At 46.1% G+C, this 27,451-nt stretch overlaps 1 protein-coding gene across 1 annotated transcript in view; it reads left to right on the top strand.

Annotated features, from left to right (window-relative positions):
- The window catches only part of LOC115096778 (cadherin-like protein 26), a 68,042-nt gene that overhangs the window by 10,592 nt on the left and 29,999 nt on the right, over positions 1-27,451 (top strand). Inside the window, 6 exon segments of the mRNA XM_029611873.1 lie at positions 5,658-5,977; positions 10,022-10,164; positions 11,696-11,926; positions 14,756-14,974; positions 24,361-24,482; positions 26,552-26,605. Coding sequence (XP_029467733.1) covers positions 5,658-5,977; positions 10,022-10,164; positions 11,696-11,926; positions 14,756-14,974; positions 24,361-24,482; positions 26,552-26,605 — 1,089 coding nt within the window.

The raw sequence follows: 27,451 nt of genomic DNA, 5'->3' as shown, positions 1-27,451 counted from the left end.
AAAAGCTGGCCAGTTTCACACTATAAAATTATTTGATAGCCTCATTCAACTAATTCTATGTGGCTATGAGAGTGAAGTCTGGAATTTATAGGAAAGGACAGAATATCAATATAAATCCTGCACCTCCAGTTCTGTAACTCTGTGCATCCACTGAAATTCCCCCAAACAATGGAGCTTGGATGTTTCCCTTACAGCTCATCATACTAAAAGATATTTGCAAATTCTGGTGTCACCTCACAGTAACAGCAGCACAAACACCTTCCACTGCCAGGCACATTGTGAACGAACACAAAACCCCGCAAAAAAGACACTCAAAATCTATACTGCAATCCCATTGTAACACAACAGTAATAACACCAAGGACTCAAACAACAATAACCCTACCTGTGAATAAGCAAGGGTCGGGAGTATTTGGCAGATAAGAATTTTTCAGCCTACATTACAGCTTGCTGGACAAGGCTCTTTGAGCCACTCATCAGTAGTGGTAGTGACTTTGGAAGAGCACAGTTCTAAAGACGGGAAGTTGAGCCTGGAAACGGCGTATTAACCGAAGCGCACACCAGCTCTTTTGGCCCCTGCCATCCCCCTAATCTGTCCCTGCACTCAGTGGTAAGCTTGAAGGTGGCAAGGGTCAGACCCAGACCTAGTTCGATCTGGACGGCAATGATAACCATGTTGGCTACGCCGAAGCTGGATGGGTAAAGAAACAAGATAAAGGACAAGGGAAAGGGCTTAATAAGGGGCAAAGTAAACCTAACTGTTCATTTTTCTTTGCGGTGATGGTGGGAATGGGGCACTGCATCTCTGGCGGTTTATAACCTTTGAGTTGTAGCATTGACCTCTTTCCTGTAGAGAGTGGGCACAACCTCTAGCCCTTCATTCTGGAAGGGAAGGCATCAAAGATGGTGGAGGAAGGGAGGGCAGGGAAGGGAGGGATGGGAGGGAAGGGGTTAAGAGGGTGGGTTTTCAATCTGTTCTTCAGTATAATCTTGGTTCATAGTAAGAGGGCCCTCAATGATCTGATTCCAAGACATATGCACTCCATAATACTGCTCTATTAGGAGGTTCTAACAGGCAATGGTACGGTGCTCCTCTGATGAGAGATGATCTGATTGTTAATATAACAACACAGAAGTAATTGACTTTCCTAACACATATAGAATCCACCAACATAAAGGAAACTATTTAATGTCATTTCAATCCTTTATTCATACTTGTCTTATACAAACAATTTTTTCATATGTATTAAATAATACATCAAAAAACAAAACAACAAAAGGACTCTATATCAGGTTGCTACAGTAAAGCGCGGCCGTGGTTACCCTGCTTCTAACCCGCTTTGTACCCACAATTTGGCTGCGTAAGTCTCACCCACAATTCAGTATCCTGTTTTACGCGTCCTTACCGCTTCTTGAAATCGACGTGTATCCGTTTCCGCCCGAATCATGTATATATGTTAATGATCGGATTAGCTATTCCCTCCGATACAGTATCGTGCGCTCCGATTATCTCCTTTTTAACCTGCTATTTTGCCGCGTCTTTAACCTGCTAATTTACCGCCCACCCTGACCCTGGCGTTAATGTGGTGCTCAGTCAGCTTCGTACCGGACAGCGCCATGGACAACATTTATATTATTGCTCTGGCGCTATTTTTCGTTTGATTGAGAAGGAGAAAGAGAAATGCTCGACTGAGAAACGATGGAAATGCCCGGCGGATTAGAGAGGTGAACAGGGGGGGCCCGCAGCAAGGAGAACCCATCCGACCGGAGAACCCAGCAGCAAGACCAGAGGAGGTATGTGATATGTTTCGGTTTAACTGTACCATCTCCGTGTCTCCGGACGCCAGAAAGATGGGTGCCCGTAAACATCGGCATCCGTAAAGGCGGAGACAGGGACGCTGGAGAGATGGGAGCCCATAAAAATACGGACGCCGGGAAGATGGGCGCCCGTAAACATAGGCATCCGTAAAGGCAGAGACAGGGACGCCTCTACGGACGCCGGGAAGATGGGCGCCCGTAAACATAGGCGTCCGTAAGGGCGGAGATAGGAATGCGTCTTGGGCGTCCAGCTTGGGCGCCCAAGGTAACGCGAAGGTCCACGAACAGACCTTTGAGCTGGGCGCTGAAGGTAGCGTCTTGTACGCCATTCGTGGACCTTCCCGCTGCCTTGAGAGCCCAAGCTGGACGCCCAAGACGCAACTTCATGGACCTTGAGCGCCCGGTGGACGTCCTTGAGCGCCCAAGCTGTCTTGAGCGCCAAAGCTGGACGCCCAAGGTCCATGAACCCCCAAGCTGTCTTGAGCGCCCAAGCTGGATGCCCAAGATGCAACTTCGGGTGTTCATGGACCTTAGGCGTCCAGCTTGGGTGCTCGAGGTCCATGAAGTCGTGTCTTGGGCGTCCAACTTGGGTGCTCAAGACAGCTTGGGCGCTCAAGGGAGCGGGCGTTCACGGACCTTGAGCGCCTGGCCGGACATCCAAAGATCCACGAACGACATCCGAGCAGCGATACAAAAAAAACCCATCCACTTATCTGTTGGAATGACATTTCAAATGACATTTCTGACATTTGAAATGACATCTGAAAGGACAGGTACCAGCGCACCCGGGATACTGTATAGGCGCTGTATACCGCTCTATACAGTAAAATGGATTACGCACTCCTACCGCTTCATGGACGCACTTTGGATGCCGCTTGCATTTGCGTCTCATTTGAATACTGTATTGAGTGGTATGAGAACCAGACTGTGCGTGCGGCAAACGCGGGTATGCCCGGCACTACAGCACTCTTTCTTCTGCGTCCTTACTGTATCGGCCTGTATGTTAATAGCGGATTGCCAATGCCGTAAATGCAATATTATTCGCAAAAACATTTTTGGAAAGGAAACCGCATCAGCAAGCCTGACAACGACACTGCATGCAGCATTTACGGCGTTGGCAATCCGCTATTAACATATAGAGTCCTTTTGTTGTTGTTTTGTGATTATACATTACAGGACTTCTGTACTGGCTCTTTGGTGTTGTCTTGTTAAATAATACATCACCAGATTATTAAACCCCTCTAATTATCCCCCACATTCACACTCATCATTCATACTATTAAAATACATTCCCAATACCCAAATACATACTACGCGATTCAGGAAGCCAAGGTATGCAAATTAGGGCCCGCGGTAAAAAGGAGGCGCAAGGGACACTAGCACGTCCCTAGCGCCTCCTTTTTGACAGTTGAAGCTTAATTTTACCGGCGTCAGTTGTCGAACCTGCTGACAGCCACGGGTTCGGAAAATGGATGCCGGCAAAATTGAGCATCCGTTTTCCAACCCGCTGGCAGATTTTTTTTTTTTTTTTTTAGATTTAACATTTTTTTTTTATCTTTGGGGCCTCTGACTTAATATCGCTATGATATTAAGTCGGAGGGTGTACAGAAAAGCAGTTTTTTGTGCCGGCCGAAATTAACGCCTGCCTTTGGATAGGCGCTAATTTCTGAAAGTAAAATGTGCGGCTTGGCTGCACATTTTACTTTCTGTATCGCACGGGAATAACTAATAGGCCCATCAACATGCATTTGCATGTTGCAGGCGCTATTAGTTTTTGGGGGGTTGGCCACTCGTTTTCCACGTGCTATAACCCCTTACTGTATAAGGGGTAAAAATAGCGCATCGAAAACGCGCAGCCAAACGGGGGCTAAAGGTGCACTCGGCCAAGCGCACCATACTGAATCGACCTGTGTGTGTTCAGCTAGGCCTGGAAACTTTATCCCTCGGACCAGGTGTGAACTTTTCATTGGAACCATTGTCTCAGAAAATCCCTTATACTAACAACCCAAAGTGAAAGTCTTGGTAGCAGAGGGATGTCTTCCCTCTTCCCATGAGTGACAGCACCCACCTTTCAGGATCCTGCTGACGCCCTATCCTATTGATGGCGTACCCCGCCCCCTGCCCTAGCGGGAAGCTCCGACTCACGAACCCTCCTGCCATTCCAGAATGGAAGCCGAAGAATAGAAATGTGATGACAGAAAGAGTCCATCCAGCCTATCTAGACTGCCCAGCCACACCAACTGCTCAGCTCCACAATCCCCTAGAAACATCATGTCACAGACAGGCGGGGGCGTCAGAGTCCTTCTGCCTGCACCACTGCTGGCCTCTGAATGATGCCGCTAAGCAAGCTTCACCTCTGACAATGGACACCCTATGGGCCTGATTCGTCAAGGCATTTCCCCATAGACACAGAATGGGAGAAACGCCTTAGTGAATCAAGCCCTATGTTTGCAATTTATTTTAGCATGGACTCACTAAAATGTATCATATAGCGCATTACCTGCAGTTTAACAACACATTTAGAGGTAGATTTTAAAAGCCTTGCATGTGCAAAACTGGCCACATTGCAAATGTTAAATAGCTGGGAAGGGCACGCGTGTGTAACCCCACCCCCTCCCAACCCCAATCCAACTCCTGAAAACTCACCCCGATTCAAAGTGCCCCCTTGCAACAGTCCAGGCTGAGCCTTATAAAGAGTCTCTCTCTCTCTCTCTCTCTTAAAATCTAATTTTTAGTGAGTTATAAACTAAACCTTTTGTGTGCACAAGTTTAGTGATGTGTTAGCAGTAAGTAGGATCATACCTAGAGAAATACCACTGTGGTCCTCTTCTGGCCCGGTGGTTATGCTAACAACAGAATTAGCTTGATCCCGCTTTCATGGTACTGAGCAATGGAAATAACACGTCCTACACAAAAGGCCCAGCCAGTCTTGAACTGGTGTGGTGGGGCCTCTCAGCTCTTGCACAGAGAGCTAGCCAGGTGGTCCTCCGGTGCGACATTTGTTAATTTCCTCATTGAATCCAGGATATTTAGTTCCACAAGATATTTCACTGCAGTATTTGCTGGAAAACATACCGAGGTGAATTTTTAAAAAAAGAGATGCGTGCGCCAAAAACCACAGATGCGTGCGTATCCAGCACATGGGCGTGTCTGCCCGATTTTATAAACCTGCACAAGAACTGATGTTCGAATGTCTCACATAGAGTTAAAAAAAGGGGAGGAATGGGAGCAGTTCAGTGCGCGTCCGGTTCATTTCTGGGCAAATTTATTTCTGCTATTGATAAGGTGTAAGTCTGAATAAAAGTATTTTTAGCCACAGATGAACTGCTTGAGGGGTCTGGATAAACTGGGGGGAATGGAGGCTAAAGAACTTGTGCGGGGGGGGGGGGGGGGTGTCTTGACTTAGCAAACTGGTGGACAAACTGGTTAAACTGGTCATTTCCGTCACACGTGTATGTTTTAAAATGTGTTCATTTATGCTTGTAAATGCCGACTCTTCCCAGCTATTCATGTCCTTGCTTAAAATTAGGAGCATATATGCACGCGCAAGGCCTATTTAATAATGTGGGCATACTTGCACCGAGGATACGAGATTTCAGCAAATGTCGCAGCGTGCCCACATACACGTATATGTGCGCGCTCATTTTAAAGTTACCCTCATGATGAGAGGCGCTGTGAAAAATGACTATATGTTGTTTTCGTTCAGTCTGGGTTGGGTTTAGAAATGTCCTTCTCCCATGCTGCGCCTACGAACAATCTTCTAAAGTGCCTTGTTCTGTATTCAACCTCTTCGTGTTTCCAAGGAAGATCCAACTCTTTTCTTTACGGTTTCTCTCACAGGCTTTAGACTTTGAAAGCGGTCCTCAAAACAAACTCTATGTCACAGTTGCCAACGAGGAAACATTTTTCTCATGTAAAGTTGTGAAAAAGAAAGCTTTGGGTTTGTGGCACGTCGAGACATCGAAAAGACAAGGTAGAAATGAACCTAAAGGGCAGGATCCTGCACTGACACTCATCAACATCAAAAACGTAAATGACGCACCAGAGTTCCACCCTCCTTATATCGCCATCAGTGTGGAGGAAGAAACACTGAAACCAGGCACGCAGCTGGTGGTACTGAATGCCACGGATTCTGAAACAGTGCTCCCCGGTAAAATCCAGTACGTTGCAATAGGTTTGTTGTATTAACAACAGTGGTACTATGGGAACTGTAGACTGACCAATGAATCAATAGTTCCATCCCAAAATCCCTGTGGGTTATTCAGACGCATGAATGTAATGTTTTGCTGCTGTTAGTCAGGTTTTTGAAGATGCATGATACTTGGGTACACTGCAATCAAGTTATATATAAACGCAGAGCTCAGCAACATTAACCTGTAGTGGTGGTGATTTATTTTCAGGTCAGAATCATAGCACACTATTGCCTCAATAAATTGGTAAGTCTATAAGGTGTCACCCGCCTCTTGTCATTTCAGTGTTGAAGTGATTTGCTGTTGCCAGGTTTAAGAGTTTCATGGCTTGGCCACATCTAAGACTAAGTGAACTTGGCTTTCAATAATTCTTTATGGGTTTGACAGTTGCTTGGTTTTTGATTGTAAATATTACTACTCTTATCATAAGGATTGGGGGTAAGTGCATGGACTACCCTTAAGAGAAACCTGGGGGTGACCTACACAACATGGTAGATATTACTATGAGAAGCTTGCTGGGCAGACTGGATGGACCATTTGGTCCTTTTCTGCTGACATTACTATGTTACTATATTTTAGAATCAAGCTACCATATATGTCCCAAGAATTCTAGAATTGGTAAAATATTGATCAATCATATCACAGGTGTGCTCTTTGACACTTATTGTAATTGGTTAAGCCACTGCAGTTTTAGAAGGTTGAAAAAAAGGGAAAAAAAAAGCCATAAACTCCTGGGAAAATTGGTTGTTAATCCAATTTTTTTCCCCTACATCCTAAAATGAATAGAAAGGCACAAATGAGTTGTAGGAATAATCGCAGCCAAGGTCTATGCAATGTTTCAAACTTCGGCCTAGATTCATCAATAACGCATGCGTTATCCAAAAACGGGTGTGTTTATGGAAATTTATTACACCATGTGGTAAGTTACTGCTTTGCATAGGTATTATCACATGGTGTGCTAACTTCACATGGTGCAGTAAATGTAGTGCACCCTGTGATGTGAGAGAGAGAGAGAGACACTGACTATCTGCAAGGCCCTCATACTAGTTAAGTATTTATATCTCTATAGGAGGGCCACCCGAAAGGTCGAGATGTTAGTGGTGGTTGAGGGTTTAGGGGCCAGTTTCGCATGTAGAGTGAGATGTACAAATAGCACAGTACACCTCGGTGAAGATTTGGCGTCATTTGGAATGAGTAAAGTCTCAAAAAGATGATATTTTGTACCATGTTCTCTCACCCAAGCATGATAAGAACATAAGAACATGCCATACTGGGTCAGACCAATGGTCAATCAAGCCCAGCATCCTGTTTCCAACAGTGGCCAATCCAGGCCATAAGAACCTGGCAAGTACCCAAAAACTAAGTCTATTCCATGTTACCGTTGCTAGTAATAGCTGTGGCTATTTTCTAAGTCAACTTAATTAATAGCAGGTAATGGACTTCTCCTCCAAGAACTTATCCAAGCCTTTTTTAAACCCAGCTATACTAACTGCACTAAACACATACTCTGGCAACAAATTCCAAAGTTTAATTGTGCACTGAGTGAAAAAGAACTTTCTCCGATTAGTTTATATGTGCCACATGCTAACTTCATGGAGTGCCCCCTAGTCTTTTTATTATCTGAAAGAGTAAATAACTGATTCACATCTACCCGTTCTAGACCTCTCATGATTTTAAACACCTCTATCATATCCCCCCTCAGCCGTCTCTTCTCCAAGCTGAAAAGTCCTAACCTCTTTAGTCTTTCCTCATATGGGAGCTGTTCCATTCCCCTTATCATTTTGGTAGCCCTTCTCTGTACCTTCTCCATCGCAATTATATCTTTTTTGAGATGCAGCGACCAGAATTGTGCACAGTATTCAAGGTGCGGCCTCACCATGGAGCGATACAGAGGCATTATGACATTTTCCGTTTTATTCACCATTCCCTTTCTAATAAATTCCCAACATTGTTTGCTTTTTTGACTGCTGCAGCACACTGAACTGACGATTTCAATGTGTTATCCACTATGACGCCTAGATCTCTTTCTTGGGTTGTAGTACCTAATATGGAACCTAACATTGTGTAACTATAGCATGGATTATTTTTCCCTATGTGCATCACCTTGCACTTGTTCACATTAAATTTCATCTGCCATTTGGATGCCCAATTTTCCAGTCTCACAAGGTCTTCCTGCAATTTATCACAATCTGCTTGTGATTTAACTACTCTGAACAATTTTGTATCATCTGCAATTTGATTATCTCACGCGTCGTATTTCTTTCCAGATCATTTATAAATATATTGAAAAGTAAGGGTCCCAATATGGATCCCTGAGGCACTCCACTGTCCACTCCCTTCCACTGAGAAAATTGCCCATTTAATCCTACTCTCTGTTTCCTGTCTTTTAGCCAGTTTGCAATCCATGAAAGGACATCGCCACCTATCCCATGACTTTTTACTTTTCCTAGAAGCCTCTCATGAGGAACTTTGTCAAACGCCATCTGAAAATCCAAGTATACTACATCTACCGGTTCACCTTTATCCACATGTTTATTAACCCCTTCAAAAAAGTGAAGCAGATTTGTGAGGCAAGACTTGCCCTGGGTAAAGCCATGCTGACTTTGTTCCATTAAACCATGTCTTTCTATATGTTCTGTGATTTTGATGTTTAGAACACTTTCCACTATTTTTCCTGGCACTGAAGTCAGGCTAACCGGTCTGTAGTTTCCTGGATCGGCCCTGGAGCCCTTTTTAAATATTGGAGTTACATTAGCTATCCTCCAGTCTTCAGGTACAATGGATGATTTTAATGATAGGTTACAAATTTTTACTAATAGGTCTGAAATTTCATTTTTTAGTTCCTTCAGAACTCTGGAGTGTATACCATCCGGTCCAGGTGATTTACTACTCTTCAATTTGTCAATTTTCACCAAAGTGTACTGTGCTGTTCATACATCTTACTCTACATGCGAAACTGGCCCCTAAACCCCCACTAACACCTCACCTCGACCTATCAGGTGGCCCTCCTATAGAGATATAAATAGGCGCACACAGTAAGGCCCTTCTCTCTCTAACTCCTCCCCTCCCCAAACCCTGAAATGGTCAAAATGCAATTCCAAAAATTTATCACACAGCATAATGCTAGGGAAAAAGGTGTAGTTACGGCCCCTAATTCCCGCTCATTTCTCCTCCCAAGCCTGCCCATCCCAAAAATTTGCATTCTCACTGTGTGGTACAGCGTTATCTAAAAGATATTAATGACAATACTCCGCAACTCAATACCTCATATGCGTTATGGCATTTTCGCATTATTGCATGCGAAAATGCCATAAACGCACTTTCATGCATGACCCCCTTCAAGAGCGATGCTTAAATAGTTTAAAAGTTATCATTGAACCCTATAATGGAATAATTTTCTTGTGCAGTCTGTACGCAGTAGCCTATGTTTCAGATAAAGCATTATGGGTATCTTTTAAGACTATAAAACATTCTGCATTTCATGACAGATAACTTGGTTGACCAGCCTGCCACCCACCTCTGATTCAATGTGGAGGATCACCTGGCAGACTTTAATGGAAACGTCTTATTTCGCAACACTAAATCTTAGAGACATTTTCAGAGACTGCCATGAAAGTCTTGACTGAGGACTTCACATATAAAAGTTTTTCTTCCGTGTTATGCCGCCCTATGTGAAGAATCTTTATAGAAGCCAAGTCCATACACTTCTGTATAGGCCCCACTGTCAGAATAGCTCCGTGGAATCTTTGAATTCTGATGAATCAGATTTATGCAATAATACTTAATGTGTTTTGTGAGCATGTGTGTTGAGAATAAATCGCTGCATTTTGCCTTTAGTCATGCTTAAATTTGGAGCCTTCCCCCCTCCCAAATGTGTAGAAAATAACTTAAAAATTAATTTGATGGAAATAATGAACTTCCATAATTTGCCTTCTTTTTATGTAAATAGAATTTACTTTTCAGTTTCAAGTAAGTGCAATTCCTGTGAATAACACTGATTAATATTTTCTTCAGTTACATCATAGGTAATGACCCTGCTGGCTGGATCTCCCTGGATGAAAAGAATGGCGTTGTCACAACAAAAGGAAAGATGGACAGGGAGTCGGAATATGTAACAGACAATAAATATGTGGTCACCATGTTTGCTGTAGATGATGGTGAGTTGGCACTTATTAGATGATATCATTACTGCAGAAGACCATGTTTGCCCTACATTTCTAAATTCATTATTGATTGAATCGTCTTTGCATAATGATACAGTGCAAGTGAGCCAGGCTAGCAATATTGACTTGTACAGAACCTTTTCCCCTTGTTAGAAACGACTGAGGATGTGTGAACAATAGGGATGTGCATTCGTTTCAAACAAACTGGAATGTCTTTAATGAAATTTACCGTTTTGTTTCGATTCATTTTTAAACAAAACCAAAAGAAATACAAATGAAATTTTAGTTCATTTCCTTTCAAAATCTCAAAGCACTCTCAGGCCTGTCCCCGTTCCTTCTCCCTACCCTCTTAGCCAGTAGCTGATCATTTCTTCCCAAGCCTGGAGTGATTCCCGGTTGCCCTTGCCCCACTGATACTACAATTGGAAAAGGCAGTGGCAGACTGAAACCAGCACCATGGCTAATTTTTGCCAGATAAAATGGTACAGATGCTAAAAAAACAGAAACAAAATTATTTTTTTTTTAATTTTTTTGTGTCATTTAAGACTGGAAGCAACACAAAATGAAACAACAAATATTGCTGGTGTTTTAAGTGGTTTTTTTTTAGAATACTTGCATGTCCCTAAAATCCAACATGGTATGATGGTAGTAGAAACACCCGTGACAACGTTGAAGTCAATATTCAAAAGCCATTTAGACGGATAACTGAAAAGTTATCCGTCTAAATGGCAAAACCATCATATTAAGAAACTTATCTGGTTAAAATGTATCTGGATATTAAGTCGGGGGCATTCTGGGGAGGAGCGGAGATAGCCGCTTAAGTTAATCAGCTAAATCCATTATTTGGAATTAGCCGGTTACTTATGTCCCTAATTCTAGTCGTGGCACTGATAAACATATCCGGCTAACTTTAAGATAGTTGGGTGTGATTGCACCTCTGAGTATACCCTGCTAGTTAGCCAGATAGGTTTATTCGGTTTTCTAGCCGAGCTGCTCAGCAGCTGAATATTGCCTGCATAGTGAATATGTATAGTGTGGATAAGAAAGATTGCACTATAGCTGAATCATATTATCACATGAAAATGAGAAATTCTTCCACACTCTTATCGTATGTCCATATGGCTGACAGGGGAGATAGAATCAACAGGTTCTTCTGGTAGCTTTCATGCTCAACCAGCATAAAATGGCATTTTTCATGTCATTTATTGATATTCTGCAGTTCCATGCACATCAAAGCGGGTCACAGTTAATTCCAAGTGCCCTCAACAGACATGCAACAAATCCATCTTCTACCCATCCTTCCTCCCTGCAAACTCAGTCCCCCCAACTTAAAAAGCCCCACCTCCATCATCCAGGGCGCTCGCTGACGTACAGTAATCATGATCAGCTACGTTCGACATGAGCCAGGCACCGCAGCAGGAACCTTAACTCAGATTTAGTGCTGGAAAAGATGCGTCCGATAGATTGCAGCAGCTGTTCTGGAGAATTATCCACATAATGACTTCGTATCTCTCTTCTTTTCAAGGAATCCCACCAATGACTGCAACTAGTACACTGGTTATTAATCTAAAAGATATTAATGACAATACTCCGCAACTCAATACCTCATATGTGACTGTATGTGAGGGTGAGGAAGAGGTGGCTATCAGTGTACCTGTGACGGACAAGGACCTGCCGCCTTACTCTGGTCCTTTTTATTTTGAATTCTTTGACAAAGAGGATCTGAAGGATCAACTGGAACTAAAAGAAACACATGGTAAGACCCAGAGTGAGAGCAGATTAAACTCCACAGAGGATAGGACCATCTACAGTCGGCTCAGTGTGCTGCAGCAGTCAAAAAAGCAAACATAATGTAAGGAATTTTTAGGAGGGAACAGGTGAATAAAACGGAAAATGTCATAATGCCTCTGTATCGCTCCATGGTGAGACCGTACCTTAAATACTGTGTACAGTTCTGGTCACCGCATCTCAAAAAAGATATAATTGTGATGGAGAAGGTACAGAGAAGGGCAACCAAAATGATAAAGGGGATGGAACAGCTCCCCTATGAGGAAAGACTAAAGAGGTTAGGGCTGTTCAGCTTGGAGAAGAGACGGCTGAGGGGGGATATGATAGAGGTGTTTAAAATCATGAGAGGTCTAGAACGGGTAGATGTGAATCGGTTATTTACTCTCTCAGATATTAAAAGGACTAGGAGGCATTCCATGAAGTTAGCAAGTAGCACATTTAAAAGAAATTGGAGAACATTCTTTTTCACTCAACGCACAATAAAGCTCTGGAATTTGTTGCCAGAGGATGTGGTGAGTGCAGTTAGTGTAGCTGGGTTTAAAAAAGGTTTGGATAAGTTCTTGGAGGAGAAGTCCATAGACAACAATGGGAAAAACAGGTTTTGTATCCCTGGCCCCTAGAAGTGGGGAAAGAAAGAACATTGTCAGCTTTACTCCCAGAAGAGCAGTGGAAATCATGTCTCAAATCTCTGCACAAGCATTTGCTGAGTCCTTAAATTAAATTAATTGAATTCATAAAATTATAATTAACATTTTCGAAAAAAGCTCCAGGCGGATGGATATGCAATAGCATAAAATCACAATAATCTATAATCAAATAACATCAAAACATACAAGGATAAAAGTAATACATGGGAACAAATACAAACCTTGCCCTAGCAAGCAACATATAAAAGAGATAGGCATAAAAGTAATATAAAATTTACAATAAATAAAACCTTCTGCTGAACTAAAATATTTGCTAAAAAGGGATGAGCTAACATGATAGTTCATCTTTTAAAAAGTGATTTAAAAAGCCAGGTATTTATAAAACATCTTAACTCATCTTGCTCTAATCTGCTTTCCCTTGGAAGAGTGGAGCAACCTGTAAAAAAAACCCTCATCTTCCCCTCACTAATCTCAGGACAGGAAGAGGGGGATTGCACCATGCTGCCTCCGGCGTTCAGTGCAGAACTCACGACGGCTCTGTTTCCTCTCTGTGCCTCGAATGCAAGACTTTCAAAGTCTGCACATTAAAAGGAAAACGGGCCTGAACGCTGTGGGACTGAAATGCAAGGAAGGAGGAGGCCTGCTCCAGTTGTTACCGCAAGAAGCTAAGTCAGGCCCAGCTCTGGGACACTACCAGGGGCTTTGCAGTACCACATGCGATAGCAAAAGGGGCGTGTTTTATGCTAATATAGCATTTATCGCAATTTGTACTAATTACCTGCACGAAGAGCTAAGTTAGCGCAAACTGCGATACCATTTTCAGAATCTGCGATAAGTGCCAGATCTGTTGTATTTCCTACATTCAACCACTGGGGGACCATTGTTAATGGTCCCAGACACACGAGAGAGAGCGAGAGCCTCGAGGTGGGGTTTAGGTAAGAGTGTAGGGGGGTTAGGGGCCACTTTGACATTCTACGTGACACCTACGAACAGAACAGTGGAGTGAGGAACAGTGGAGTGAGGAAACTGGAGTTTCCTCACTCCGAAGGCCATCAAATCTTCACAAGAGACCACTGTTCTGTTCGTAGGTGTCACGTAGAATGTCAAAGTGGCCCCTAACCCCCCTACACTCTTACCTAAACCCCACCTCGAGTTTCTCTCTCTCTCTCAGGCTCTGGACCCTTCAATTCCCCTGAAATAGGACGTACGGGAGACAACGCAAAGGGCGATGAAACCTTACCGCAGAGTCACGGCAGCTCTTCGCAGACAGGCTAACCCAGTCCACTCTCCGCCCCTAACTCCTCCTATTTTCTGAATTTGCATCGCACCATACGATATGGTGCTATCGCAAGCATTAAACACATTTTCGCATGCAGTAAGGGCCTATTGCATGCGTTAACGGAGCTTTTCGCGTGCGATAAGCCCTTAACGCATGCGAAAACGCCTTATCGCATTTTGATAAATGACCCCCTTTATCTCCCCGGCAGGCCGGCGAGCAGCAACGTTGTCTGGGTCTCCCGCAGGATTATATTGGGTTTGGTTAAAGTTATGTGGATGCGTTTTCCCTGGATATCTTTGAACCTGCCTGGCTGTATTCAGAAGAAAAAAAAAAAGTGCGACCTTATTCTTCCCTACCCCCAACAAATTGCAAACAACGGTGGGGGCCTCTACGGCCCTCCCCTCCCCCCAATCCACTAAATAAATCAAAATAAAACGTGGCCTCCACAGCCTGAGCCTCCCACCCAAGCCTAAAAAGCGTCCTGCCTTCCACGCCTGCAAAACAGGCACTGGGGCACCACTCCTGACCCCCCAGACGTATGTGTGTAACTCAGCAGCAGGAGGAGGAGCAGCCGGATAACTGATCTGGCCTTCTCCGTGAAAGTGAAAGACGTTGCACCTTGTTCCAGGGAGCTGGTAGCCTTTCCTCATCCCCACAACCTAACGTTAGCAGGGAAGGAGAGTCCTCGCCTTTTCTCAGAAACGCAGGATGCAGATCAGAACAGATTATTGGATGTCAGTCCCCCAGCACATGGGTGTTTCTTAATAACTGGAAAGCGATTACCCACCTTTGAAGCCTGAGGGGTTTTTTTTTTTTCCCAGCTGTCAGTTTGTTTTATGGGCTCCTCTGTCTCTCTCTCTTCTTCTCACAGGAGCCACCCTGCAGGTGCTGAAGCTCCCCCGCGCTCTCCGTGGAAAGCACACGCTGCGGCTGCAGATCGCCGACAGGCAGGGCGCGGCCTCGCGCCAGAACCTGACCGTGTACGTGTGCGCGTGCCCGGACGGGGCGGCCTGCGCTGCCGGGGCGCCGGGGGCCGCTCTGGGAGGCGCGGCCGTCGCCCTTCTCTTCCTCGCGCCCCTCGTGCTGCTGGGTGAGTTGTTTTCCTGCGCGCGCCGGCTGCCGGCGTGGTAGCACGAGGCGCAGGCCTCCTCGGGGCGTCACGAGGTCATGACGGCTGCCCCCTCCCCCTCCCCCTCCCCAGGTCGGATGAGCGGCGGCAGAGTACAGGAGCGTTGCCTGGCGCCTGGGAATCGATGTTCCGCGCTTGCTCCACGTAATTAAGTGTGAGATGTGACCTAATGCTCTGCAGCGTGTCGTGTTGGGAAGCCACTTTTGACCACTAAGCGCACCCTCTAACCTGGGCCAGCTGATGCATTTAATGCTGCTCAGAATGCAGGATGTAAACGAGACACTGACACCTCAGTGTGGCTCCCCTTAGGCAGGTGTACGCTTTGGGGTAGATTTTCAAACCGCGCGATTTGGCGTACTTTTGCTGGCGCATCAGGCGCCAGCAAAAGTACGCGGGATTTTAGTAGATACGCACGTATCCGCTAAAATCCTGGATCGGCGCGCGCAAGGCTATCGATTCCGTATAGCCGGCGCGCGCCGAGCCGCGCAGCCTACCCCCGTTCCCTCCGAGGACGCTCCGAAAGCGGCCTCGGAGGGAACGGGGGAAGGTGAGGGGAGGGCAAACTTTCTTTTGCCCTCCCCTCACCTTCCCCTCCCTAACCCACCTGCCCGGCCCTGTCTAAACCCCCCCCTTACCTTTGTCGGGGGATTTACGCCTCCCGGAGGGAGACGTAAATCCCCGCGCGCCAGCGGGCCGCTGGCGCGCCGGGACGCAACCTGGAGGCGGGTACGGAGGGTGTGGCCTCGCCCTGGGCCGTAACCACGCCCCCAGGCCCGCCCCCAAAACGCTGCCAACACGCCCCCAAAACGCCGCGCCGACCGGGCCCGCCCCCGACACGCCCCCCTCAGAAAACCCCGGGACTTACACGAGTCCCGGGGCTCTGTGCGCGCCGGTAGGCCTATGTAAAATGGGGTAGATTTTCAATAGCGTGAATTGGCCTACTTTTGCTGGCACATCAGGCGCAAGCAAAAGTAAGCTGGATTTTAGCAGATACGCGCGGAACTGCGCGTATCTGCTAAAAACCTGGATCGGCATGCGCAAGGCTATCGATTTTGTATAGCTGGCGCGCGCCGAGCCGCGCAGCCTACCCCCGTTCCCTCCGAGGCCGCTCCGAAATCGGAGCGGCCTCGGAGGGAACTTCCTTTTGCCCTCCCCTCACCTTCCCCTCCCTTCCCCTACCTAACCCACCCACCCGGCCCTGTCTAAGCCCCCCCCTTACCTTTGTCGGGGGATTTACGCCTCCCAGAGGGAGGCGTAAATCCCCGCGCGCCAGCGGGCCTCTAGCGCCGGGACGCGACCTGGGGGCGGGTACGGAGGGTGCGGCCATGCCCCCGGGCCGTAGCCATGCCCCGTACCCGCCCCCAAAACGCTGCCGACACGCCCCCTAAACGCCGCGACGACCAGGCCCGCCCCCCTCAGAGAACCCCGGGACTTACGCGAGTCCCGGGGCTCTGCGCGCGCCGGTGAGCCTATGTAAAATAGGCTCACCGGCGCGCAGGGCCCTGCTCGCCTAAATCCGCCCGGATTTAGGCGGATTTAGGTGAGCAGGGCTCTTAAAATCCGCCCCTTTCCTTTCTGAGATTCAGCTAGTGCGCGCCGCTTGAATTCCCCGCCAATGTGGCTCGTGCATAGCAGGACCCCAGGGCAGCGAGAGGGGATAGGGAGAGAACAGGAACGTGGGCCCTGCCTACACTGCTGCCCACTGATGAACTCCTGCCTACCCCCAAAGCTTGCATGCAGCTTCGTACTGTATCCAGCGCCTAATGACCTGGCTCATTAGCTTGTCAACATTTTGCATTTCCAAAAGGTTTTCATTTTTGTTTTACAAACATACAGCAGGGCGGTGAGTATGCTCCTAATTTTAAGAGGTTACCCACCAGACACAGCTGGAATGCATGTCTCTTTAATAGGACCATGTTGGCTTTTACGCACGTACGTCAGCGAATTTTAAAACCTGCTCGCACGAGGCACATTCCCAGTTTTCCAATCAGTCGACCAGTTTGCCCAGTTAATAGTGAGGTCTTTCAGAGCCCCCTGGTTCTTCATCCTGCACAAACCCCTAGTTGACCCTGACCCCTCACCCTGCCTATAAGCCCTAAAACTCATCAGGAGCAGCAGTAAAGTTACGCAGATATCTAGTGTACATGCGCTGTGGGTTTTGCTTTTAAAATGTACACATGTGTCTTGGCCCCGCTCTGGAACACTCACGCGCATGACTGCATATATGCGTATTTTGCGGCTTTTTAAAATCCACCTTGCTCGTGCTCGACCCACATGTGGACATTTTTGCATGAGCAATGCTTTTAAAATCGACCTGAAAGTGGTTTACATGCATAAAACCAAAAATAAGCGCCCTGCAGAAAACCCAATGTGACTTACATACATAAACCCCAAAGTGACCTACACGCATAAAACCCAAAGTGATTTATATACGTTACACCCAAAGTGACTTACATGCATAAAACCCAAAGTAACTGCATAAATCTGAAAATGATTTACATGCATAAAAAGCCACACGGAATCGGTGAAAACACCATCAGTTAAAAGAAAGGAATGGTCACAGGTTGTATTGTTGAAACTTTCAATAGTTCAAAGTCAAAGTTTTATTAAATCTCAAAGATATGTCACAAATCAGCATTTTATAATCCACATAAATGCTCCCCTGACACAGACCGTGTTTCGATTTAATTGCATCGGGAGGGTCCTCAAATCTGTATAATAAAAACATACAGCACAAGGTTGGAATTTGAGCACAACAAAGGGCATCGCAACAGAAAACCATCTAAATACAGAATAACTTACCAAGGCTTTTGATGCTTACAGAACAGATAGGAATGGGAACTTCTGGTCTGCGTGGTTAAATAGTTTTCAACAAATCCGTGCCCAACAGAGAGTCACGCGATCAAGGCTGGACATCCAGTACAGATACTGTTTATCAAACGTTCGTCGTGACTTCCTGTTTTCTAGGACACCTCCGGATGATGGTGATGATGCTGTTATTTGTTTTGCACAAATGAAGGTGGAGAAGCGATGCGGTACTTACAATGGAGAAACCACAATATATCAACAGTGTAATGCCAAAATGCGTATGGATCCTGGAACTTCAAAAGATGAATCACTCAGTACCATAGGTGCCTGCGTCGGGAGGCACAGAAGCCCAGAGCCGTAATAAATAAAGAGATAGAAACAAGGATCCAGAATGAAATGAATGCAATGAAGGCTACACTGTCTAAACTGCAAACAATATATGATGTAAGAAAACGTAGTTAGTAATTAAACACGTGACAAAAGCAAAACTAGCACAGCTTGGCATCTCCAGGTTGCTGAAACAGAAAGGTAAACAGCAGTGCTACATAGGACATAGGTAATGAGTATCAGAAATTACGTAAATATGGAATATAAAATGTAAAATTGGATAAAGAGGCACCGCCCAGAGGAAGTCCAGCTGGCTCTGATGACCACTATTGGTCCCCAAAGTCTCATGAACATGAAATAAGGAGTTCAGAGGGTTAATGCTGGGACCCTATGAAGGAAAAGATCGCCAGTAAAGCAAGGAACGATACAAGAAGGCAATCAGAACAAGGAAAACCAAAGAAGGAACAAGGGGAGCCGAGCTGCTGAGGTGGAAAAGTGCCCTGTAAGCTAATGGCACACAGGCAGGCAGTAAAAAAGAAAAAAAGAGAGAGGGCAGTGCCAAGGAAATAAAAATACATCCAGAACGGGAGCAGGAAGGAAGATGTCGGGGGAGCTGCCTGTATTTCATCTGCATATATATCTACTTATTGAAGACTGATGTCGCTTGGCACCTGTGATACTGACTGATTCATCCGTACGCATTGTGGTGCCACGCTTTTGATATATTGTGATTATCTGTGTTTTACCGTACTCTCCAGCTGGCCGCCATGTTTTCTTCCATCTTCCGGCACCGCTGGCCTGGTTTAGCTCCGCGTTTTATTTTTCGCAAACTCCGGTTTTGCTTTTCGCCCGTGGTCGGAGTCTGCGTGACCTCTTCTGAATTTAATTCCCCCAGTCACTTACCGTGACCACCTGCCCCGTGGCCCTTTGGGTTTTCACAAATCCCAGGTCGGGCAGAATTTTTCCATGACGTTTGACCTCTGATTGTTCCACGGAGGGAGTGATTAGCATTACTCAATGCCCTCGTCCTCGCTTGTGTACTCGCACCCGCGCTTACGAGCGCTGCTTCTGTATCTGGCTTAACTGCGAAAATGCCCCCTTACGGGCCAATTTTAAAAGCCCGCGTGTAAAACTCGGCTTATACGTGCGGCCAGGCCCTGTGCGCACTGCGCGCGTTTTCTAAAGGGGCCCGGCTGACGCGCCATTAAACGCTGTCCCAGGGAAGTGTGGTCGCCAGTTAGGGATAGTTTAGGGGCCGGGGAGGAGAGGGGAAGAGGGAGGAAGGATAGGGTTAGGGAACTGGGAAAGACCTACCTGCGTCGCCATGCGTATAAAAAAAAAAAAAAATCCCCCTCCTCGTTGCGCGTGACAGACACCCCACCTGCACGTGCGCACGCGGATGTCGCATTTCATAACGCGCGCTCGTCGCCGCGCACACGTTCTAAAATCCGCGCGTCCGTGTGTGCGCCGGTCGCACACACGGACGAGTGTGTGCGACCTCTACCCCATGGCGAGACCCTGGTGGGATGCACAATCTGCTGTGTCGCACCTTCCGTTTCTGTGTCATTGACGTTTGCTCTCCATCCCCCCGTGGCAGTGGTTTTTCCCGTGATCTCGCTGCAACCAGTGACTGCTCTGGGTTGTTATTTATTAATTTATTTAACGAGTTTTATATGCCGTCATTCGGAAACGTCAAAATAACGCCATCATAACGGTTTGCAAAATAAGGTTACAGGGATAAAAGGGGGGGGGGGGGGGGTTTAAACAAGGGATGCAAAGTACAAACTGTTATTAAGCATAGGGGATAACCTGTGTAAGGAGTTAGTGCAGTTTTCTGTTTCATTTCTTATTTATGATGACTTAGTTCCCTTTGATATTCTTTTGACTGTCAATAATTTATGTATCGATTTATATTTTTGTTTTTGGTAAGCTTCATGGCTGCATTTGACTTACCTGTTTTATGCTCATAAGTGGCAGTTTGAAAATCGGTTAGGGGGCTCTGCGGGAAACCCCATTTCAGGTGTATTTTATCTGAGGCAGGAAGAGGCATTCCAGGGGGAACTGAGTCAGGGCGGAGAAAGCATTTCAGATGAATTTTCAAAGCAGTTAACGCACATAAATGTAACTTACTGCCATAGCAGTTTTTCAGAAGCCATTTACCCCGGTACATCCTGTGGAAAGTTCAAAGATGTGACTTGTAGCAATTTTCAAAAGCCCACTCACATGGGTAATTTACATTTACACGACGTGTAAAACCCAATTTTGAGCGTGCAAATGCTTTTTAAAATCAGGCCCAATCTGTAGCTATTTTTGCTTTTTGAAAGCACAGAAGCAGGGGTAACTTTCCGTGCACCTGTGCATGCGAGACCCGGGACAAGGCAGACATTTAGCTCTGCGCGGGCTGTTTGAACGTTACCCCCCCATGTCTGTGGGATATTCGATGCTGTGAAAATAGCGCTGTGTGGGGGAGGAGGTCTGGCCTGATTCTTCTGCTGTGGCAAACGGCTCTGACACAACTGTGACCCTAACGAGGTCGTGTGGAAACAGCCCCCCCTCCCCCCCCCCGATACCCACTCTGGTCTCAATCATAATCCAAAAATGAGGAAACAAATTGCTGGAAGTCGCCTTCCATAATAATACACAGGATAACCCCGGTGACCTAACCCCCTCCCCCCGTCTTCCGAATATTTATTGATCACTCAGTGCTGTCTATGTTACATAAAACCTGGGGGGAAACGTTTCCCACATTGCTTTCAAAGAGCGCTGAATTAAACTGGGTAAATGTCACCCAGCGGTGAATATCCAGATGATGGGCAGGGCATGCGTCCAAAATCCCTAAGTATATTATCCGTCCCTGTCCGTGAGAGGGCAAAATTCAGCTGCTGGTTGCCGAACCAACTTAACTGAGCAAGTTTCTTCCGTGAACGTTGTCTGGATGTTCAGCTGCATTTGAGCGAGAAGGAAGAGAGCAGCGGGCCCGGATGCATCCAAACGGACTCTGATTTCTCCCTGCCCTTTTTCTGTCAAGCTTGGCTCATGCCAGCAAATGCTCAGTCTAGCGCTACGAGGCTAAACTTGTCGGTCGCCCTCGCAAGGCCTCCATCCCCAAACCCTCCATCCCCAAACCCTTCTTCTCCGGGTAACCTGTCCGCACAGCGGTTTCTAAAGGGGGGGATATTTTATGTGTGGAAAAGTTGATTTTTACCCCCCATAAATCTTCTGAATATCAAACTAATGGGGTTAATTTCCAACCCGCGAAAGGCCATTATGACGTGTGTTAGGGCCCTTATCGCGGTGGTAGCATTCAAATTAGCTGGAGGGGAGACGTTAGGGAGGGGATTAGGGAAAATAGGCCGGCGGCAGTGGCACGGGGGAATAGCACCACCTTTTACGGTGGCGCTATTTCCCCTGAGGGTGTGTCTGTGTGTGAGAATGAATGGGTGTCTTCCTGGGGTTTGTATGTGAGAGAATAGGTGGTGTATGTGTGTGTGTGTGTGAGAATGAATTGGTGCCTGCCTGGGGTTCTGTGTGTGTGAGAATGAATGTGTGCATGCCTGGGGGATGGTGAGGGAATGGTGTGAAAATGAATGGGAGCCTGCCTGGGGGTCTGTTTGTGTGTGTGTGAGATGGACTGGGAGCTTGCCTGGGCATGTGTGTTTGTGTGAGAATGATTGGGAGCTTGCCTGGGTGTGTGTTTGTGTGAGAATGATTGGGAGCTTGCCTGGGTGTGTGTGTTTGTGTGAATGTGAGGGAGCCAGTGAGAGTGCCTGGGTGTGTGTATTTGTGTGTATGTGAGGGAGCCAGTGAGAGTGAGAGCATGAGTGTGTATGAGAAAATCCAGGGGAGTAAGAGTTTGTGTGTGTGTGTGTGAGGGTGTGTGTTTGGAGGGGGAGAGAGTGTCTTAGAGCCTGAGAGTGTGTCAGTGTCTGCGAGAGGTTATGGTGGGTATAAGAGCATGAATGTGTATGTATGTGACAGTGTATGTGAGAGAGAGAATGGACATGTGAGTATGTGTGAGAGAAGATAACCTCCTAATCCTTGACAATATCAGGGTGACTGAAAATCAAGAGCACCCAAGTTGTATAGCAGGGGCTTTTTAAAATCCTTATTAGTTTTAATTATTGGGTGTTATTTGATATATGTGCTGTTTTGAAATATTTTATTGGTGTTTGGGAAATTGTAAAAAATGTATATGATTTTAATTAATAGAAATTCTATTTATCAGTAGTTTTAAAATATTCTTTTATTAGTATGGTTTTACTATTATAACTGATGCTTTATGTTTCTTGATTTTATTTGTTTTATGAGGAATGGTGGTTCTGTTTTCCATTGTTAATACACAGAGCCTGGCTTCTTTGGGGGTTTCCATTTCAGTTTTTGTCTAATTTGTGCTCCGTTATTTTGTATTCTGTATTTGGTGAGGGTCTGTCTCTGCTCTGTGTGTGTGACCATGATGAGAGATTCTGCTAGCATGTAGTGTCTATATAGGGATCTCTAGCACTCGGGTTTTTGTTTCCTCAGTAGGTGGTGTATTGGTATTCTAGGACCCAGTGTAATATTTACCCTTGCTTTTTCACAGGTAGGGTTATTGTTGTTTGAGTCCTTGGTGTTATTACTGTTATGTTACGATGGGATTGCAGTATAGATTTTGAGTGTCTTTTTTTGCGGGGTTTTGTGTTAGTTCACAATGTGCCTGGCAGTGGAAGGTGTTTGTGCTGCTGTTACTGTGAGGTGACACCAGCATTTGAAAATATCTTTTAGTATGATGAGCTGTAAGGGAAACATCCAAGCTCCATTGTTTGGGGGAATTTCAGTGGATGCACAGAGTTACAGAACTGGAGGTGCAGGATTTGTATTGACTTTCTGTCCCTTCCTATAAATTCCAGACTTCACTCTCATAATCCATATAGAATTAGTTGAATGAGGCTATCAAATAATTTTATAGTGTGAAACTGGCCAGCTTTTTAAAATTACCCAGAAGAGCCTTTGGACTTTTTTATTAACACTTTTTTTTATAACCAATTTTAAAGCAGGATCCATGCTATAGAGGTGGGTGTGATGAAGAAATGTCATTTTGGCTCCTCCCCAAAAATTCTTCTGTCTAGAGACGCCACTGATTTTCTGTGACCTTAAGCATTAGTACAAGAAGGATTACGGGGGGGATGCTGGAGAGGCGCACAAATGCATTGGCCCCTGGGTGAGTCATATAGGGCCGCAAGCGGTGGCAAAGAGGAGTGGAGATTTGGCGAGCCGTGAGCAGTGCCCAACCTGCTCATGACCCAGAAAACCACACAGACAGCGGACGTGATCGAGAATGAGGTAGGAGTCGGGGCCGAGACTGGGGGGGGGTGCAAGGGAGAAGGCTCACCTAGGGCGCCTAATCCCCTTGCACCGGCCCTGGTAGTAGTAGTAGAAATTCATGTGAAAAACTGTAAATATTGCCTATTTCTAACGCAGAGCCCCTCGCCTTCAAACCGATGACATTTCAGTTGAACATTTAGATCCAGACCTGCAAACATACAGCTCAGCTTTATGCTGAGTTAAGAACATCAAAGTCCAAATTTTGGTTTTAACCCTATCAAAAGTTAAATGAAGTGTTGGCTATTTTAACTAGAGCAGAGGAGGTCATTATCCTCCTGTCCTGTAAGTGTCCTTAGGATTACAATGGTACATGAAAAGTCCGAGGAAGATCAATAGTGTGATTTACCAGGAAGCATGAGGTGAGCACATACAATGAGAATCTCTAACTAACAGAACGGCAGCTTTAACAGTGGTTGAAGATCAGAGAAATTTGCTCTACCGCCACTAAACTTGAGTTGGGCCTATCGTAACAAGGAATTCAAAGATAACTTTTTACTTTAAAAGCACAGTAACGCATTTCAAGTGCGTATTAAAGGATTTTGGCACGCTTTTTGGGAACTGAAAGCCACTGCACTTATGACTCTAGTGGTTTGCATCAAGGCCTTGAACGGGAATCCTGCTGTTTTTCCCACGGCTGCCGCCTATTTCTGGAGTGAATTGAAAGCTGTGGTCTACATGACGAGTGTTATTTAGACTCAGTTAAGGCGTAATGCACACAATGAAACGTAGACTCACGCTGTCGCTGAGAGAAGTAAGATTGCCCGGCAGGCAGGACAATACTTGAATGACTTCACGAATGTCCAGAAATTAAAATTTTGCAGACATATTTTTTTTTTGCGTTTCTTTTATAGCGGCCTGCCTGCTTCTGTGTAAAATAGAAGCTGGGAAAGTCATCGTGCCCATTGACCAGGACCAGGAGCCCCTCAATTCTCTGGTGATCTACAACGAAGAGGGGGGGAGCAGAGACTGCGAGGTAAGCAGTGCGGCTGAGAGAATCGGGTTTGGGGCAGATGAGAAATGTAATCGTTAACGATGAGGTCCCTCTGCGGATGCATGATTCCGGCTAACATAATTATCCAGCTAGAAGTCAGGGGCATGCTCCAGGGAGGAGTCACAGTATCTGGATAAATTATCTGACTAACAGCTCGATCCAGTAAAGTCCGCGGGAGAGCGGACGAACGCCCGCTCTCCCGGCGCGCGCACCGGCCCCTCGCCGGTGCGCGCTATCCAGTATTTAAATGAGGCGACGCGGTGCAAACGGGGAAAAGGAGGCGCTAGGGACACTAGCGCGTCCCTAGCGCCTCCTTTTGGCCTGGAGCGGCGGCTGTCAGCGGGTTTGACAGCCGACGCTCAATTTTGCCGGCGTCGGTTCTCGAGCCCGCTGACAGCCACGGGCTCGGAAACCGGACGCCGGCAAAATTGAGCGTCCGGTTTTCGGCCCGACAGCCGCGGGCCGAATTCAAAATTTTTTTTTTATTTTTTTTTTTACTTTTTTTTACTTTTGGGGACCTCCGACTTAATATCGCTATGATATTAAGTCGGAGGGTGCACAGAAAAGCAGTTTTTACTGCTTTTCTGTGCACTTCCCTGGCGCCGGAAGAAATTAGCGCCGACCTTTGGGCGGCGCTAATTTCTTAGAGTAAAATGTGCGGCTTGGCTGCACATTTTACTTACTGGATCGCTAGGGAATACCTAATAGGGCCATCAACATGCATTTGCATGTTGAGGGCGCTATTAGGTGCCGCGGGCGGGCCGCGTGTTTTCCTCCCCTTACTGAATAAGGGGTAAGGGAAAACACGCGTCCAGAGCAGGGTGACAGTGCGCTCCGACGGAGCACACTTTACTGGATCGAGCTGTAACTCCGATATTCAGAGCCAGGCAGATACCTGACCCAGCTAATTCTGGTCGGCCATTACACCTACGGTTAACCAGATAATCTTATCAGGCTATCTTATCGCGGCTGCACTGCTGAATATACAACGCTAGCTTGCCAGATACGTTTATCCGGCTAACTAGTAGCTGAAAATGGACTGCTTTTTGTGGGATCTCCGTGGCCAAATGATTTCCAGTTTAAATACTTTTCCTTTCTTTGAGACCAAGTGCTTACTTCAGTGGAACTTGCCACATTCTGTCATCCCAGACACGCCGCCAGTTCACGTGCAACCTGTTCAAGAATTCACTTCACTTTTGTGCAGGGTCCCACATCCAAGCACCCAACGTACATAAGCAAGAGCTGAATGATTTCATCCATGGGTTTTAAGGGCAGGAGGAAGCTCCTTAATGGATGCTAAAATGCAGCTCGCACCTCGAGGACAGTGATGAAAATAGACACCAGTCCTGTACTTAATGCAGGGAGACAATGAAGTTAGCAAGTAGCACATTTAAGACTAATCAGAGAAAATTATTTTTTACTCAATGCACAATTAAGCTCTGGAATTTGTTGCCAGAGGATGTGGTTAGTGCAGTTAGTGTAGCTGGGTTCAAAAAAGGTTTGGATAAGTTCTTGGAGAAGAAGTCCATTAACGGCTATTAATCAAGTTTACTTAGGGAATAGCCACTGCTATTAATTGCATCAGTAGCATGGGATCTTCTTGGTGTTTGGGTAATTGCCAGGTTCTTGTGGCCTGGTTTGGCCTCTGTTGGAAACAGGATGCTGGGCTTGATGGACCCTTGGTCTGACCCAGCATGGCAATTTCTTATGTTCTTATGAGCACACAGCACAGACGCTGAACCATCTAAACAAATTACTTAGTTGACCAGGAAAGACAAATGCTCTGCTTTCAACTGAGTCCGAAAGGGATTCGGACATAAAGAGGAGAATTTAAAAAAATGTACGTAGGGCTTGCAAGCCCACGTGCTTTCACCTGCGCTGAGGGCAGGCAATATGAAAAAGCCCATTTTATACAGGGAAACACCTGTTTAGTCGCATAAAAACTTTGATCACTGCTGACAATGTTGCTAACACTCAATGCAAATGAGCCAGACCCTTGATGGACGGACAGATCAGACTTAACCAAAATGCTTCTTGCTATCTCATTTCAGACCTCTGCGGAAAAGGCTGAATTTGTCATGGCCACTGGATCTTCTTACAATCAGGTAAAAAGAAATATGCAAGGGACACTTTCTGTCATGCAGTGACTTTATCTCGCTTCTGCAGACCTAGCTGCACGTGCCGAGAAGGGGATTCAGGCAGGCCTGGTAGCTGCAAAGTGGGTAGGAGCGTTGTATCTGCGTTCCTTGTCGCTGTTTATCAAAGGGAAACGACCGCGAGCCGTTTGCCTTTGAAAACTGACTAGCTACGGGCGGGATTTGCAGGATTTGCACTCGCTTTTCTGCAGGCAAAAAAAAAATGGGCCGGAAATGAGTGTGCGTAGATTTCAGGATCAAAGGTACGTGTGTCGTTCCCTGATCCCTGCCCTGATCGCCCCTCGGATTGCCGTCCCATTACCAGCTCCGGCACGCTTTTAGCTGGAACGAAGAGAGCAGTTTACTCAGTTAAACTGGTAGGAAAAGCTCCCTCGGAAGGGTGAGATTTTCTCTCCCACAGAATACTGAATTTAGCAGCAATGTGAACGCATTTCTTTTTGTACAAACGTTAGATGTGGGGGGGTTTTCTTTTTTTGTTTCTCCATGCTGTACTGACCGTACCTTGTGCTATCAGAGAATGACAACCTTAATGTGGAGAAGGTTGCGACTGTGCCAGTGCTCACAGGCTTTCTGTAAACTCTGCCTCCAGCTGGAAAGCCTCATCCCATGATACCTGTTTCTGCACCGTGATTCAGAAAAGCTTCCCAGGAGACATCAGTTGGCCTCATGTTTATTTTCCTTTCCATGAAATCCCGGTCTCTGGGATTGTTAGGCAGATAATTGCACATAAACAGCACGAAAGTAACGACCATAATGCGATGTATCTTCCTTCAGATTTATTCCCAGTGGTTCCCA

Source organism: Rhinatrema bivittatum, chromosome 8, assembly GCF_901001135.1.
Source record: "Rhinatrema bivittatum chromosome 8, aRhiBiv1.1, whole genome shotgun sequence".
Lineage (NCBI taxonomy): Eukaryota > Metazoa > Chordata > Amphibia > Gymnophiona > Rhinatrematidae > Rhinatrema > Rhinatrema bivittatum.
The sequence above is the reverse complement of the archived record's forward strand: the minus strand, read 5'-3'. Positions and strand labels throughout refer to the sequence as shown.